The 15,242-nt window shown below is 34.9% G+C and overlaps 1 protein-coding gene across 1 annotated transcript in view; it reads left to right on the plus strand.

Annotated features, from left to right (window-relative positions):
• Positions 1–15,242, plus strand: part of TM4SF19 (transmembrane 4 L six family member 19) — a 49,734-nt gene that overhangs the window by 23,957 nt on the left and 10,535 nt on the right. Inside the window, exon 3 of the mRNA XM_077488589.1 lies at positions 12,669–12,844. Coding sequence (XP_077344715.1) covers positions 12,669–12,844 — 176 coding nt within the window. The remainder of the gene's footprint in view (positions 1–12,668; positions 12,845–15,242) is intronic.

The raw sequence follows: 15,242 nt of genomic DNA on the forward strand, positions 1-15,242 counted from the left end.
TATTGTTTTTCTAGTCTATTCTTTTATATTCTATTAAAATCTTTTCTATTAAAGTCGAAATCATTATATACTAAATGTGAATTTCGGAAGATGGTTTTATATATATATATATATTTATATATATATATATATATATATATATATATATATATATATAATTTTTTTTTTTTCGACATTTGAATTTCGTATAGAATGAATTCAAATTTGAATAGAAAAGATTAGAATGGAAATAGAGAATAGACTAGAAAAACAATAGAACAGAATAGAATACAGATACTATCTATTTCATTTTTAATTTCTTTTGCAGATTACTATTCGTTTCTATAAGATCTCCTGCAGACTATTAGCATCTATTTCTTTTTTTGCAGATCTCCTGCAGACTATTAGTATCTATTTCATTTTCTCACCAGATCTCCTGCAGACTATTAGCATCTATTTCTTCTTTTTTAGCAGATCTCCTGTAGACTATTAACAGCCATTTCATTGCTTTTTTTTTTGCAGATCTCCTTCAGACTGTTAGAATCAATTTCAGTTTTTTTTTGGAGATTACTATTTATTTCCATCAGATCCTCTGCAGTATATTAACATCTATTTCTTTTTTTTTTGCAGATCTCCTGCAGACTATTAGCATCTATATCTAAAGGAAATAGCTGTTGTAATGCAAAAAAAAATAAAAATAAAACTGAAATAGATGCTAATAGTCTGCAGGAGATCTGCAAAAAATGAAATATATGTTAATAATACTGCAGGAGATCTGATGGAAATAAATAGTAATCTGCAAAAAAAGAAAAATGAAATTGATTCTAACAGTCTGCAGGAGATCTGCAAAAAAAGAAGTGAAATGGCTGTTAATAGTCTACAGGAGATCTGCTAAAAAAGAAATAGATGCTAATAGTCTGCAGGAGATCTGGTGAGAAAACAAAATAGATACTAATAGTCTGCAGGAGATCTGCAAAAAAATGAAATAGATGTTAATAGTCTGCAGGAGATCTGGCGAAAAAACTAAATAGATGCTAATAGTCTGCAGGAGATCTTATTAAAACAAATGGTAATCTGCAAAAAATTAAAAATGAAATAGATAGTATCTATATTCTATTCTGTTCTATTGTTCTAGTCTATTCTCTATTTCTATTCTAATCTTTTCTATTCAAATTCGAATTCATTCTATACTAAATTCAAATGTCGGAAATATATATATATATATATATATATATATATATATATATATATATATAAAACCATCTTCCGAAATTCAAATTTAGTATATAATGATTTTGATTTTAATAGAAAAGATTTTAATAGAATACAAAAGAATAGACTAGAAAAACAATAGAACAGAATAAAATATAATATATATTAGTTTTTCTAGTCTATTTTCTATTTTATTATAATCTTTTCGATCCAAATTTAAAATTAATTAATTTAAAAATTTGAATTCATACTATTCAAAATTCTAATTTATTCTATTCAAATTCGAATTTCAGAAGATGGTTGTATATTCTTTCTATTTTATTCTATTAAATTATATATTTTTTTCTATTCTGTTCTAATCTTTTCTAGTGAATTAGAAATTACTTATATATATCTGTCACATCAACTTTTCATACTTGCAGTGTACCAGTGCAAAAAAAAAAAAACACACACATCTTATATTTATGGTATCAATGAAGTTGTCAGCATGCCTGATTGAAGAAGTCACGGATGTCGATCGCAAGGCAAGTGCATATGCTGTATGTCATAGTACACTTGCCACAAGTTGTGTATTGTATTTGTCCACTTGCCACGTCACCTGCCACAAGTTGTGTATTGTCCACTTTCCACATCACCTGCCATAAGTTGTGTATTGTCCACTTGCCATGACACCTGCCACGAGTGCCACGTGACCTGCCACAAGTGCCACGTGACCGGCCACGAGTGCCACGTGACCAAGTTGTGGATTGTCCACTTGCCACGTCACTTGCCACAAATTGTGTATTGTCCACTTGCCACGACACCTGCCATGAATGTCAAGTGACCTGCCATGAGTGCCACATGGCCAGCCATGAGTGCCACATGACCGGCCACGAGTGCCACGTGACCTGACACGAGTGCCAGGTGACCGGCCACGAGTGCCACAAGACCAAGTTGTGGATTGTCCACTTGCCACGTCACCTGCCACCAAGTGACCCCAGATATGGGCAATATGCCAAGCACTTTTCTGCAGCAGAGAATGACATTTTGCGACCTGAATTTGGGGCCACATATCTCAGGGTCACTTATAGCTAGAAACACCAAATTTGGTATGCAAACACAATAGAACTAGCACTACAACATCTCCACATTAGGGGTTTCTAGCACCAAGTGACCCCGAGATACGTGGCCCCAAACTCGGGTCACAAAATGTCAAGCACTTTTCTGCAGCAGAGAATTAGATTTTGCGACCCGACTTTGGGGCCACATATCTCAGGGTCACTTATAGCTAGAAACACCAAATTTGGTATGGAAACACAATAGAACTAGCACTACATCTCCACATTAGGGGTTTCTAGCACCAAGTGACCCCGAGATACGTGGCCCCAAACTCAGGGGCCCCAAAATGTCAAGCACTTTTCTGCAGCAGAGAATTAGATTTTGCGACCCGACTTTGGGGCCACATATCTCGAGGTCACTTATAGCTAAAAACACCAAATTTGGTATGCAAACACAATAGAACTAGCACTACATCTCCACATTATGGTTTTCTAGCACCAAGTGACCCCGAGATACGTGGCCCCAAACTCGGGGGCCCCAAAATGTCAAGCACTTTTCTGCAGCAGAGAATTCGATTTTGCGACCCGACTTTGGGGCCACATATCTCGAGGTCACTTATAGCTAGAAACACCAAATTTGGTATGCAAACACAATGGCACTAGCACTACAACATCTCTAAATTTGGGGTTTCTAGCACCAAGTGACCCCGAGATACATGGCCCTAAAGTCGGGTCGCAAAATATTTTTGAATCCGGTTGAAATAGTTTCAAATGCAGTTGAAATAATTTCGAATCATGTTAAAATCGTTTCGAATTCGGTAGAAATATTTTTGAATTTGGTTGAAATATTTTAGAATGCGACCGATTTTTCGAATTCAGTAGGAAACAAAACGAAATCCGAAAATGAATTTAACGAATATAACTAAACAAATTTAATAGAATAAAATAGAAAGAATATACAACCATCTTCTGAAATTCAAATTTCAAATAGAATAAATTAGAATTTCGAATAGTATGAATTCAATTTTTTTAATTAATTAATTTTAAATTTGGATAGAAAAGATTATAATAAAATAGAAAATAGACTAGAAAAACGATAGAACAGAATAGAATATATTATATTTTATTCTGTTCTGTTCTATTGTTTTTCTAGTCTATACTTTAATATTCTATTAAAATCTTTTCTAATAAAATCAAAATCATTATATACTAAATTTGAATTTCAGAAGATGGTAGTTTTATAATATATATATATATATATATATATTTCTTTCCGACATTCGAATTTTGTATAGAATGAATTCGAATTTGAATAGAAAAGATTAGAATAGAAATAGAGAATAAACTAGAAAAACAATAGAACAGAATAGAATATATTATATTTTATTCTATTCTGTTCTATTGTTTTTCTAGTCTATTCTTTTATATTCTATTAAAATCTTTTCTATTAAAGTCGAAATCATTATATACTAAATGTGAATTTCGGAAGATGGTTTTATATATATATATATATATATATATATATATATATATATATATATAATTTTTTTTTTTTCGACATTTGAATTTCGTATAGAATGAATTCAAATTTGAATAGAAAAGATTAGAATGGAAATAGAGAATAGACTAGAAAAACAATAGAACAGAATAGAATACAGATACTATCTATTTCATTTTTAATTTCTTTTGCAGATTACTATTCGTTTCTATAAGATCTCCTGCAGACTATTAGCATCTATTTCTTTTTTTGCAGATCTCCTGCAGACTATTAGTATCTATTTCATTTTCTCACCAGATCTCCTGCAGACTATTAGCATCTATTTCTTCTTTTTTAGCAGATCTCCTGTAGACTATTAACAGCCATTTCATTGCTTTTTTTTTTGCAGATCTCCTTCAGACTGTTAGAATCAATTTCAGTTTTTTTTTGGAGATTACTATTTATTTCCATCAGATCCTCTGCAGTATATTAACATCTATTTCTTTTTTTTTTGCAGATCTCCTGCAGACTATTAGCATCTATATCTAAAGGAAATAGCTGTTGTAATGCAAAAAAAATAAAAATAAAACTGAAATAGATGCTAATAGTCTGCAGGAGATCTGCAAAAAATGAAATATATGTTAATAATACTGCAGGAGATCTGATGGAAATAAATAGTAATCTGCAAAAAAAGAAAAATGAAATTGATTCTAACAGTCTGCAGGAGATCTGCAAAAAAAGAAGTGAAATGGCTGTTAATAGTCTACAGGAGATCTGCTAAAAAAGAAATAGATGCTAATAGTCTGCAGGAGATCTGGTGAGAAAACAAAATAGATACTAATAGTCTGCAGGAGATCTGCAAAAAAATTAAATAGATGTTAATAGTCTGCAGGAGATCTGGCGAAAAAACTAAATAGATGCTAATAGTCTGCAGGAGATCTTATTAAAACAAATGGTAATCTGCAAAAAATTAAAAATGAAATAGATAGTATCTATATTCTATTCTGTTCTATTGTTCTAGTCTATTCTCTATTTCTATTCTAATCTTTTCTATTCAAATTCGAATTCATTCTAAACTAAATTCAAATGTCGGAAATATATATATATATATATATATATATATATATATAAAACCATCTTCCGAAATTCAAATTTAGTATATAATGATTTTGATTTTAATAGAAAAGATTTTAATAGAATACAAAAGAATAGACTAGAAAAACAATAGAACAGAATAAAATATAATATATATTAGTTTTTCTAGTCTATTTTCTATTTTATTATAATCTTTTCGATCCAAATTTAAAATTAATTAATTTAAAAATTTGAATTCATACTATTCAAAATTCTAATTTATTCTATTCAAATTCGAATTTCAGAAGATGGTTGTATATTCTTTCTATTTTATTCTATTAAATTATATATTTTTTTCTATTCTGTTCTAATCTTTTCTAGTGAATTAGAAATTACTTATATATATCTGTCACATCAACTTTTCATACTTGCAGTGTACCAGTGCAAAAAAAAAAAAACACACACATCTTATATTTATGGTATCAATGAAGTTGTCAGCATGCCTGATTGAAGAAGTCACGGATGTCGATCGCAAGGCAAGTGCATATGCTGTATGTCATAGTACACTTGCCACAAGTTGTGTATTGTATTTGTCCACTTGCCACGTCACCTGCCACAAGTTGTGTATTGTCCACTTTCCACATCACCTGCCATAAGTTGTGTATTGTCCACTTGCCATGACACCTGCCACGAGTGCCACGTGACCTGCCACAAGTGCCACGTGACCGGCCACGAGTGCCACGTGACCAAGTTGTGGATTGTCCACTTGCCACGTCACTTGCCACAAATTGTGTATTGTCCACTTGCCACGACACCTGCCATGAATGTCAAGTGACCTGCCATGAGTGCCACATGGCCAGCCATGAGTGCCACATGACCGGCCACGAGTGCCACGTGACCTGACACGAGTGCCAGGTGACCGGCCACGAGTGCCACAAGACCAAGTTGTGGATTGTCCACTTGCCACGTCACCTGCCACCAAGTGACCCCAGATATGGGCAATATGCCAAGCACTTTTCTGCAGCAGAGAATGACATTTTGCGACCTGAATTTGGGGCCACATATCTCAGGGTCACTTATAGCTAGAAACACCAAATTTGGTATGCAAACACAATAGAACTAGCACTACAACATCTCCACATTTGGGGTTTCTAGCACCAAGTGACCCCGAGATACGTGGCCCCAAACTCGGGTCACAAAATGTCAAGCACTTTTCTGCAGCAGAGAATTAGATTTTGCGACCCGACTTTGGGGCCACATATCTCAGGGTCACTTATAGCTAGAAACACCAAATTTGGTATGGAAACACAATAGAACTAGCACTACATCTCCACATTAGGGGTTTCTAGCACCAAGTGACCCCGAGATACGTGGCCCCAAACTCAGGGGCCCCAAAATGTCAAGCACTTTTCTGCAGCAGAGAATTAGATTTTGCGACCCGACTTTGGGGCCACATATCTCGAGGTCACTTATAGCTAAAAACACCAAATTTGGTATGCAAACACAATAGAACTAGCACTACATCTCCACATTATGGTTTTCTAGCACCAAGTGACCCCGAGATACGTGGCCCCAAACTCGGGGGCCCCAAAATGTCAAGCACTTTTCTGCAGCAGAGAATTCGATTTTGCGACCCGACTTTGGGGCCACATATCTCGAGGTCACTTATAGCTAGAAACACCAAATTTGGTATGCAAACACAATGGCACTAGCACTACAACATCTCTAAATTTGGGGTTTCTAGCACCAAGTGACCCCGAGATACATGGCCCTAAAGTCGGGTCGCAAAATATTTTTGAATCCGGTTGAAATAGTTTCAAATGCAGTTGAAATAATTTCGAATCATGTTAAAATCGTTTCGAATTCGGTAGAAATATTTTTGAATTTGGTTGAAATATTTTAGAATGCGACCGATTTTTCGAATTCAGTAGGAAACAAAACGAAATCCGAAAATGAATTTAACGAATATAACTAAACAAAATTAATTAATTAACAAATTAAAACGAAACAAAACGAAACAATTTTTTTCCTTTTGCATATGTCTAAGGGATATTCAAGGAAAATAAAAAACAGCATTTTAGATTGCACATGATTGGATGATAAAATCAGCAGAGCTTCTACTCATGTCAGGTCTACCCCTTAGATTTAGAGCGACTGCACTTCCAAGTGCACTTTCAGAGATACATGTCACAGGCAGAACTAAAGTTTCAGAGCAGACAGGAGATGTTACTTGCTTACATTGTAAGAAATGTGGCCATGTACAGAAAGAATGTTTAAAATATAAAGTAGATTCACAAAGAAAAACTTTGGAAGTAGAAAATTAGGACAATTCTGAGAAATTTATTCCTTCTTTTCCAAATAATAGGTTGATTGATTTGCCTTATGCCTCATAAGTCAAACAGATCAGGACATTGACTGTTAATGACCGTTTAATCAATATGACAAACGATGATGACAATGAGAGAGATGGATTACTTCCACTGCCATCAGGATTTAAGAAAAAAGTTTCTGAGACCTCTCCAACATTAAATTATGTTGGTACAATTTTTATAGATAAAGGTGGAAGGCCATGGGTACATGCTTTATTAAATGGTACAAAATGGTTAATAGATTTAGGAGCTGAACTTAGTTTAACTAAACACAAATTACCTGTGAATATTAATTCTCCAAAATGTAATTTAATTGGTTTCAGTGGAAAAGAAAATGCAGTTGCAGCTAAAGTTCCTGATGTGACTTTTGAAATTCCAGGACTTTCGAAAACTAATATATACATCTGGTGTTGCCAAAATACAGAGAATATTTTAGGCATGGATGTGATTAGTAAATTAGATCGGATTATTGATTTAAGTAATTCTGCTATATGGAAATATTCTTCTAGGCCCAAATCTATGTTAATAGAACCGTCAATGTACAGTAATGTTGGAAATGTTTGTACAGCAGCTGACATGTCTTCAGATTATAATTGGCCACATACAGGAACCAATCTAGTATTGGAACAATTGGTTTGATCACATAAAGGTCTTTGGAGTCAGACCAAAATTGATACAGGTTTGTTTAAAGATATTGAAATAGAAATTGATGGAAAAGATTCTAAGCCTCAAATTCAAAATAAGTTGCCACAAGAATCAATAAGTCCAGTTTCTGACATTGTACAATCATTTTTACAACAAGGAATATCAAAGAAGGCACAATTAGTGGTAAATTATTGTATCTGACCTATCAAGAATGCTGATGATTCCTATTCTTTATCAGTTGATTTAAGATCACTGAATAAATGCATTACAAATAACAAACCTATTGTTCCTAATTTAAATTTAATGTCACACATGAATGCCAAGGCCAAAGTATTTTCAGTACTGGAAATCGCCAATAGTAATTTTTTGAGTGAAGTAAATTAGTCCAAAGAGTTTTTACAGAAATGTGAAATTGAGATCCTTTTCTGATCTCAAAAGTGCCTACTCACTACCAGGGTGGATGCTGTTTCGATACTACCTGCTTCGACATGCTTACAGGAAACAGTGCCCAGTGTACCTCATACTGAAATCAGATTCTGTGGAGGGAATACTTACTGCCAAGGTCATAGATAAACCCCTGTCCTCCCTGTACTTCCACTTGACCATAGCTCCTTTGAAGAAACTTGAAAAAACACTAGATAAGTGGAAATTAGACATCCCAGATCTGTCAGAGGAGGAATGGGAGACATGTGTATCTTCCTTTGTCACCAACATGATCTCTGCCAGAGAACGTTTTATGCAGGTCAAGTTCCTCCACAGAGCCTACTACACTCCAAAGAGGTTAACAATTATGAATCCTAGCACCCCGGTGGCCTGTCCTAGACACGATCAGGGATCCGCCTCCTTCTTTCATATGATATGGTCCTGCCCCCACCTCGGAGACTATTGGTCAGAGATATCTGTCACCCTTAGCCAGATTACCTCCCTGAAGGCTGGGAACAGATCCCAAAATTATGCTGCTAAATGTTTTCAGCTCTAGCGTAAGGGGCAAATATACTAGACTATTCCTGAACTATGCTACTTTTTATGCCTGCAGGGAGATATTCCTCCCCTGGAAGGACGCTTTACCTCCCAGGGTGTCTTCATGGCGTCTAACACTGAACTCGGTGTTACCACTATATAAGCTCACCTACACCATCGAAACTGCCCTGACAAATTTGACAAGATATGGTCAGGATGGATAGATGCATGGGGCACAGAAGTGGCAGATGATCACTGAGATATTGCTGACGTGCCTGCACCACAATGGTGTATTGCTGCTAGGATCTCCCAAATGTTTTATCCACTGGTTGGGCTCTGTGAGCTTAGCAAAGTAGACAAGGTCCCTCCTTCGCTTCCCTTCCTTCTCCCTCTCCCCCCCCTTATCTCCCACGTATCTTGCCTTTCCTGCAGTCTTCCCCCCTCCCCCAGGACTTCCTCAAATAGTACTGCTGAAACTTACTACCTCTGAACTCATATCCTAATGTGATGTAACCTAACAGCTCCTCACATCTCACTCCTGTTCAAATGTGCAAACCAATCGTCTCCTGACATTTCATGCAATAATATATATGTGAACAACTGTGTATATGCATTGCTTGTACTGTAAAAATAGAATAAACATTTTTCTTGTGAAAAAAAAAATATTTTTAAAGAATTACAGAATTATATGACAAATATTGACCATTTTTTAAAACTTTACAATTTAAATCTATACAGGTACATTTGGTAACAGAAATGTCACAGCTATATTCACAAAATGACGTTTATATAAATGTATTCAGAAAGCCTGTAAATGGTATTTTTTAGAACAAATGCTGAGAGAGGCTTTGAGCCAGTATTTGTTAAAAATATTAAAAGTCGTTCAGCAGGTCTTTCTACCCTGTTTTCCCTGAAAATAAGACCTAGCGTGATTGTCGGTGATGGCTGCAATATAAGCCCTACCCCCCAAATAAGCCCTAGTTAAATTCCTTGTAGGTCTCATTTTCAGGGTAGGGCTTACTTGGGGGGTAGGGCTTATATTGCAGCCATCACCGTCAATCACGCTAGGTCTTATTTTCAGGGAAACAGGGTATGTCTTACCCAAAGAATGGTTATACTATTCAGCAAACATTCTACAGAAAATGCTGAATTGAAAGATGGCAAAAAAATGACAGTATAGGATGCATTACTCTAAATTAAGGTTTTGAATCATGACAAAAAAAGGGAAATTGCGTCCTGTTATAGTTAAATACACAGAATAATAGTATTAGGAGTATAGGCCAGTTTAAGAAAAATAGAGAAAAGTAAGGTAATTAGAAATGTTATTATTAAAATCTGACTTTCATGTCATTATAAAATATTAGGATTGTGGTATGTAAAATGAATAAGTAAATGTATATTTTGCATTAATTAAATTCAATATAACGATACTGCATTCCATTACAGGATTTGACTTGCAAGTCATCAAAGAAGAGAAATGTAATATTTCTAGACCTTCCAAATGAAAACAAAACCTCAAAGATTAATATCATCAGTTCTAGGAGAAGATTTGACACAAGAGATTCATTTGTTATAATTATTGTTGTCGGTTTAATGCTCAATAAAATTTTCCCAACTTTACAGAAAGCAGGAAGAAGAATAAGAAGAAAAGAAACCTCAAGATCTCTAATAAGAGAGAAACTTCTAAAAAAAAAAAATTTTTGATTATTGATGAAATAATTTATCCATCAGATATATTGCAGTTTATACATATATATATATAATTTTTTTTTTGTGATGTGATATGTTTATCATATCAAAATGAGATATTTTTTACATATCAATTTTTACAATCACATATAGTGTATTTTCAGAGTTAAAAGGGTTACGCATCCTTACAATAGAGTCATTCTAGTTAGAAGGAACATCTGGGGCTAATTAAGACAACAGTCATTTTTTTCTAAAGTCATATGGACAAGTTAGGATTAACTTTTACATTGTAATATGTAATTATTTTTAAAAGTCATCTCACATATATGAATGAATTGAAGTTAAAAAATATATTTTAAGTTCAAATTTTGACAAACATTATTTGAAAGGTTGTTTGGGTTATAGATTTATGCTAAACATAATTTGGAGTGAAAGTATAAAACATGTTTCTGAAGTGACATCCATATTTTAGAATATTGTATAACAATGTTACATTTATGAATTGTGAAATTAAGGGGATTGATTATTTGGTAAAAGAAAAAGACAATAATAAGGGTGAAAATATTTTTATGGTACATGAAACAAAAGGTTTATAAAGTTCACTTTTCCATTTAGAATCAAAATTGAAAATATATTCAAGTCAATTATCTTAAGATCTAAAAGTATGTATGGATATGAATGTGATGCCTTTGAGTTATAAATGGATTTAGATAAGAAAATGATTAAGATTGTTTAGAATATTAATATTTATGAATGTATTCGATCTTACAGAATAATTTTGTTTAAATTAATATATATATATATATATATATATATATATATATATATATCTTCTATGTATGGAAAAAGAGAAATTATATACGATCTTTATGCTCGTGAAAGTATATACTGTTATAACTTCATAAGCAGTTCTATGTAGAGTCAACATGTGTTAATAATTAAGAGTGAGCTAAGCTCTCACCTCCCCCATCACAGATGAGAAGGAAGGGTTCACATACTTTAGGATGTAAAAGTTCAATGTGTTAGTTAAGAGATAAGTCCTTTATGTTACAATATTTCTTGATTAGGATATTAATAAGAACATTTCATTTTAAATGAATATAATATACATACTAATATATGTAGCACTTGATTTAGAAGTTAAAGGAAACGTATATTGTATAAGTTAAATGGTTTTACATATAGCTCTCCTTTTGGCCCACACTTCAGGAATGTCGACCCCCCCCCACCCTTGCGAGAGAGGTGGGAGGAAAGATATGTCTCAGGAAAGCCCACGGTTTCTGTAGGACAATATAGCTCAGAAGAACCTTTAAGCCAACCTTTATAGGAGAAGGTGAGGGCTAAATTTAGGAGTAAAAAGCTAGTAACAGAGATTTGGGACACACTCACATCACAAGGACAGCTGCAGACACTCTCCACAATACATTGAATACAGCTTCAAATCTACATACACACACATCTGATTAAATTTTCATCTTAAGAATATAGTACATTATTAATGACATTCTATACTTTGATATTGTTCTTGTAATATTTTGCTATTTTTATTATTAAATACATTTTTGAGTTTTTATACGAGAACGGAACAGACTTTCTTGGAAATTTCCTCATCAATATAAATTATTGACATATTGTTATTATTACCGTAAAAATGAGAATATTACATATTGGGAAACACTTTTTGATTAAAAAGTGCATTTCATACACAACTATATAGCTCAGACCACAATAAGGGACAAATGAGGAGGAAAGAGGAACAGAGGGACTTTGTTCCAAATCAGGAACAGTCCCTCGGAATAGGGACAGCTGGGAGCTTTCGCTTATGGTAGGAATGGCTCTGCTTGCTGGACATCAAAACTTGATCCTTCTGATTTAGATATTATGCTAGGCTTGTGAAACCCAAAAAGTTTGGAAGCACAGAGAGAAATGGAGTTGTAAATGAACTGTGCGGAACAGAAGAATGCAGACATGTTGCAGATTTCTGCACCACACCACAGTTTTCCATTCGGAGACATGCACTTTCTAGTGCAAAAAACAGCAAGTCTTAACACAAGTGTGAACAAACCCTAAATGTGCTCTTTTTGTTTTTGTTTTTTTTGTTTTGTTTTTTAAGCACCTTTTTAAAAATCTGCTGAAAGTGCAAATAATCTGACATTACAATACGTTTATTATTGATTTTTATCCTGAGTGGTGGTTCACTTTTATTCTGTTTGTTTGTCTCCCCAGATGCTGTTGTCTGGTATTTTCTCCATTCTAGCTATGGCTGGAGCTGCAACTTCCCTTTTCATATCTGCTGCTGGATTGTTCAGTGGTCCATACTGCTTGTACCAGGTGGAAGGTGAAGCAACACCGGAGTGGGGTTATCCTTACATAACCATTGGAGTTCCAGTCTTCAACACTAGGTACAATTGTTAACCTTTTGGATAACAAGCCTCAAATTTCTACTGTTGTTACCCTTTTGGATAACAAGCCTCAAATTTCTACTTCATGTTCTGAGCCACTGGAGCTTACAGTAACATTGATGTTACAGTTGTCAGTAGACCATTGCAGCAATTGCACAGTTAGCTGGGTTTGAACTTCTTTTTTTCTATTTTATAAGGGTAACTCCAAAAAAATAGCAAATAAAAAAAATAATTTACTATACAAGCCATATTGTAATTGAACACTATAAAAAAAATGACATTTCCTTTTCAATCTACAGCCCTATCTTTTTCTGTAAAATTAAATACAATATGGCAACCTGGAGACATTCTGTACACAGTTGGCATACAGAACATCCCCAGAAATGTTATTTCCTGCTTGTGTGATTGGCTCACTGTCTTCCCAGAAGTGTACAGTAAGATACAGGTCGGGTTTTAGGCATTCTGTGCAACAGAAACAAATATTTTTTTGTAAGATATTCCCAAAGGAGTAACTACTTCTAAAGGGATGCAGAGACAGCAACTATCCTCTTTAGAACATTGCACGTGCATCAGCTGGTTAGTAATGAAAAAGCCTCATCCAGCCATAATAGCTGTCAGCCTCTCTTTTACAGGCTACTGACAGCGGGGGCTGGACTGTGCATGTGTGCCTTTCACCTGCATCTAAATGTTGGTTTCTCATGCACCAGGGCAAAACGCCCAGCATGCCTGAGACCCTAAAAAAAAAATCTGGTGATCCTGCCATAAAGGTCTTTATAGCACTTACCCCCTAGAAGGGCAACGTTCCCTGATTCCGATTCAACCCTTCCAGCAATTCCACACCCTATGACACATCAAGACTGAATAAGGAGGATTTATTTGGGCTACACACCCAACAAGGAAACAATAGCACAAAAAAATAACCAGCAACAACAATGAAATGTAATACAGATTGGTACAATACAACTGTAGTGCTTACCCCCGCAGGAGACACTGGATAAGTGGTTTTGTGTTCTGCTATGACACCTAAAGCTGCTAGGACCCCGCCGACATACCTGTGAAACTTAGTATGCTATCACTCTACAATAACAGACATAAATCAGGCACAACCAACTTGCAAATTAACAGGTTTAACAATGCTGTTCTAAATAAAGTCTACACCATACATTATACAATTTCGTAAAATATTCCTTTAGATTTACCCAAACCATATAATATGAAGTCAAACCTAAACACTTTCAATTTGTATGCAATCAGGCAGGACCTTGCACTACATAGTTAAAGGTAAATCTAAAGGAAATTGAATAAGAAAACTGTATTAAGTATGGCCAGCTTTGCCCAAAAGATGGCAATCAACTGAACTATAGTAATAATAAACCATATTATAACCAGTGCAAACACGGCTAAAGTATTGGCATCTATTAACCCAAAAAATACAGGTCCTTGTGTGCACATTATGCATACAGCACCAAATGCATTCCTGACAAAGAGGTACCCTTTGAGTTCAATTGTCATCTCTGGTTGTCTTTTTTTGGTGCTTTTCTATAAGGTGGTACACATGTTGTACCACCTTATAGAAAAGCACCAAAAAAAGACAACCCTTTAAGAGTGTGAAACAGATGGCTAGTGGACTGCTGAATAAGAAGTAATCTGTAATGCATAAACTTTGTCCTTTCTGAGATAAGCATAAATGGTTCAGCTCACCCCTCCTGGTACACAGGACTCTGGTCCAGATCAGTTGGATGTCTGCTGTCTTCAGGTACCTGGGATCTGGTCACTCAGTCCTCTAGCTCTGGTACAGTGCTCAGGTCTCAGGTGCAGTCTCTCAGCTCCGGTCACACGGCACACAGGTCTTAGTCCTCTGATCCCTGTGTGGGCTAGGTCCCAGTTGTTCAGCCTCCAGGCTCTGCCTCTTTTTCTGAAGTGGGAAACAGATCCCAACAGCAGGTCCGCTCTCTCGCTCCCCATGGAAGATGGAAGACTGCTCAGATCTCCAGTAAATTACTGGGAAAACACTGTCCTCTCCTCCTTCTGTGGGCAAGGATTCCTGGGTATTAAAGTCTACAGCTACATTAGCCTCCAATGACTTGTATTGTACTATGCTCCTTTAACCACTTTAGCCCTGGAAGATTTGGCTACTCAATGACCAGGCCATTTTTTGCGATACAGCACTGCGTTGCTTTAACTGAAAATTGCGCGGTCGTGCGGTGTTGTAATCAAACAAAATTTATGTCCTTTTTTCCCACAAATAGAGCTTTCTTTTGGTTGTATTTGATCACTTCTGTGGTTTTTATTTTTTGCGTTATAAAAGAGGGACAATTTTGAAAAAAACACATTATCTTTTACTTTTTGCTAAAATAAATATCCCTATTTTTTTAAAAAAAAACAAATTTTTCCCTCA

The sequence above is a fragment of the Lithobates pipiens genome, unplaced genomic scaffold (assembly GCF_037356315.1).
Source record: "Lithobates pipiens isolate NorthernLeopardFrog02 unplaced genomic scaffold, aLitPip1_a1.2 Scaffold_18, whole genome shotgun sequence".
Lineage (NCBI taxonomy): Eukaryota > Metazoa > Chordata > Amphibia > Anura > Ranidae > Lithobates > Lithobates pipiens.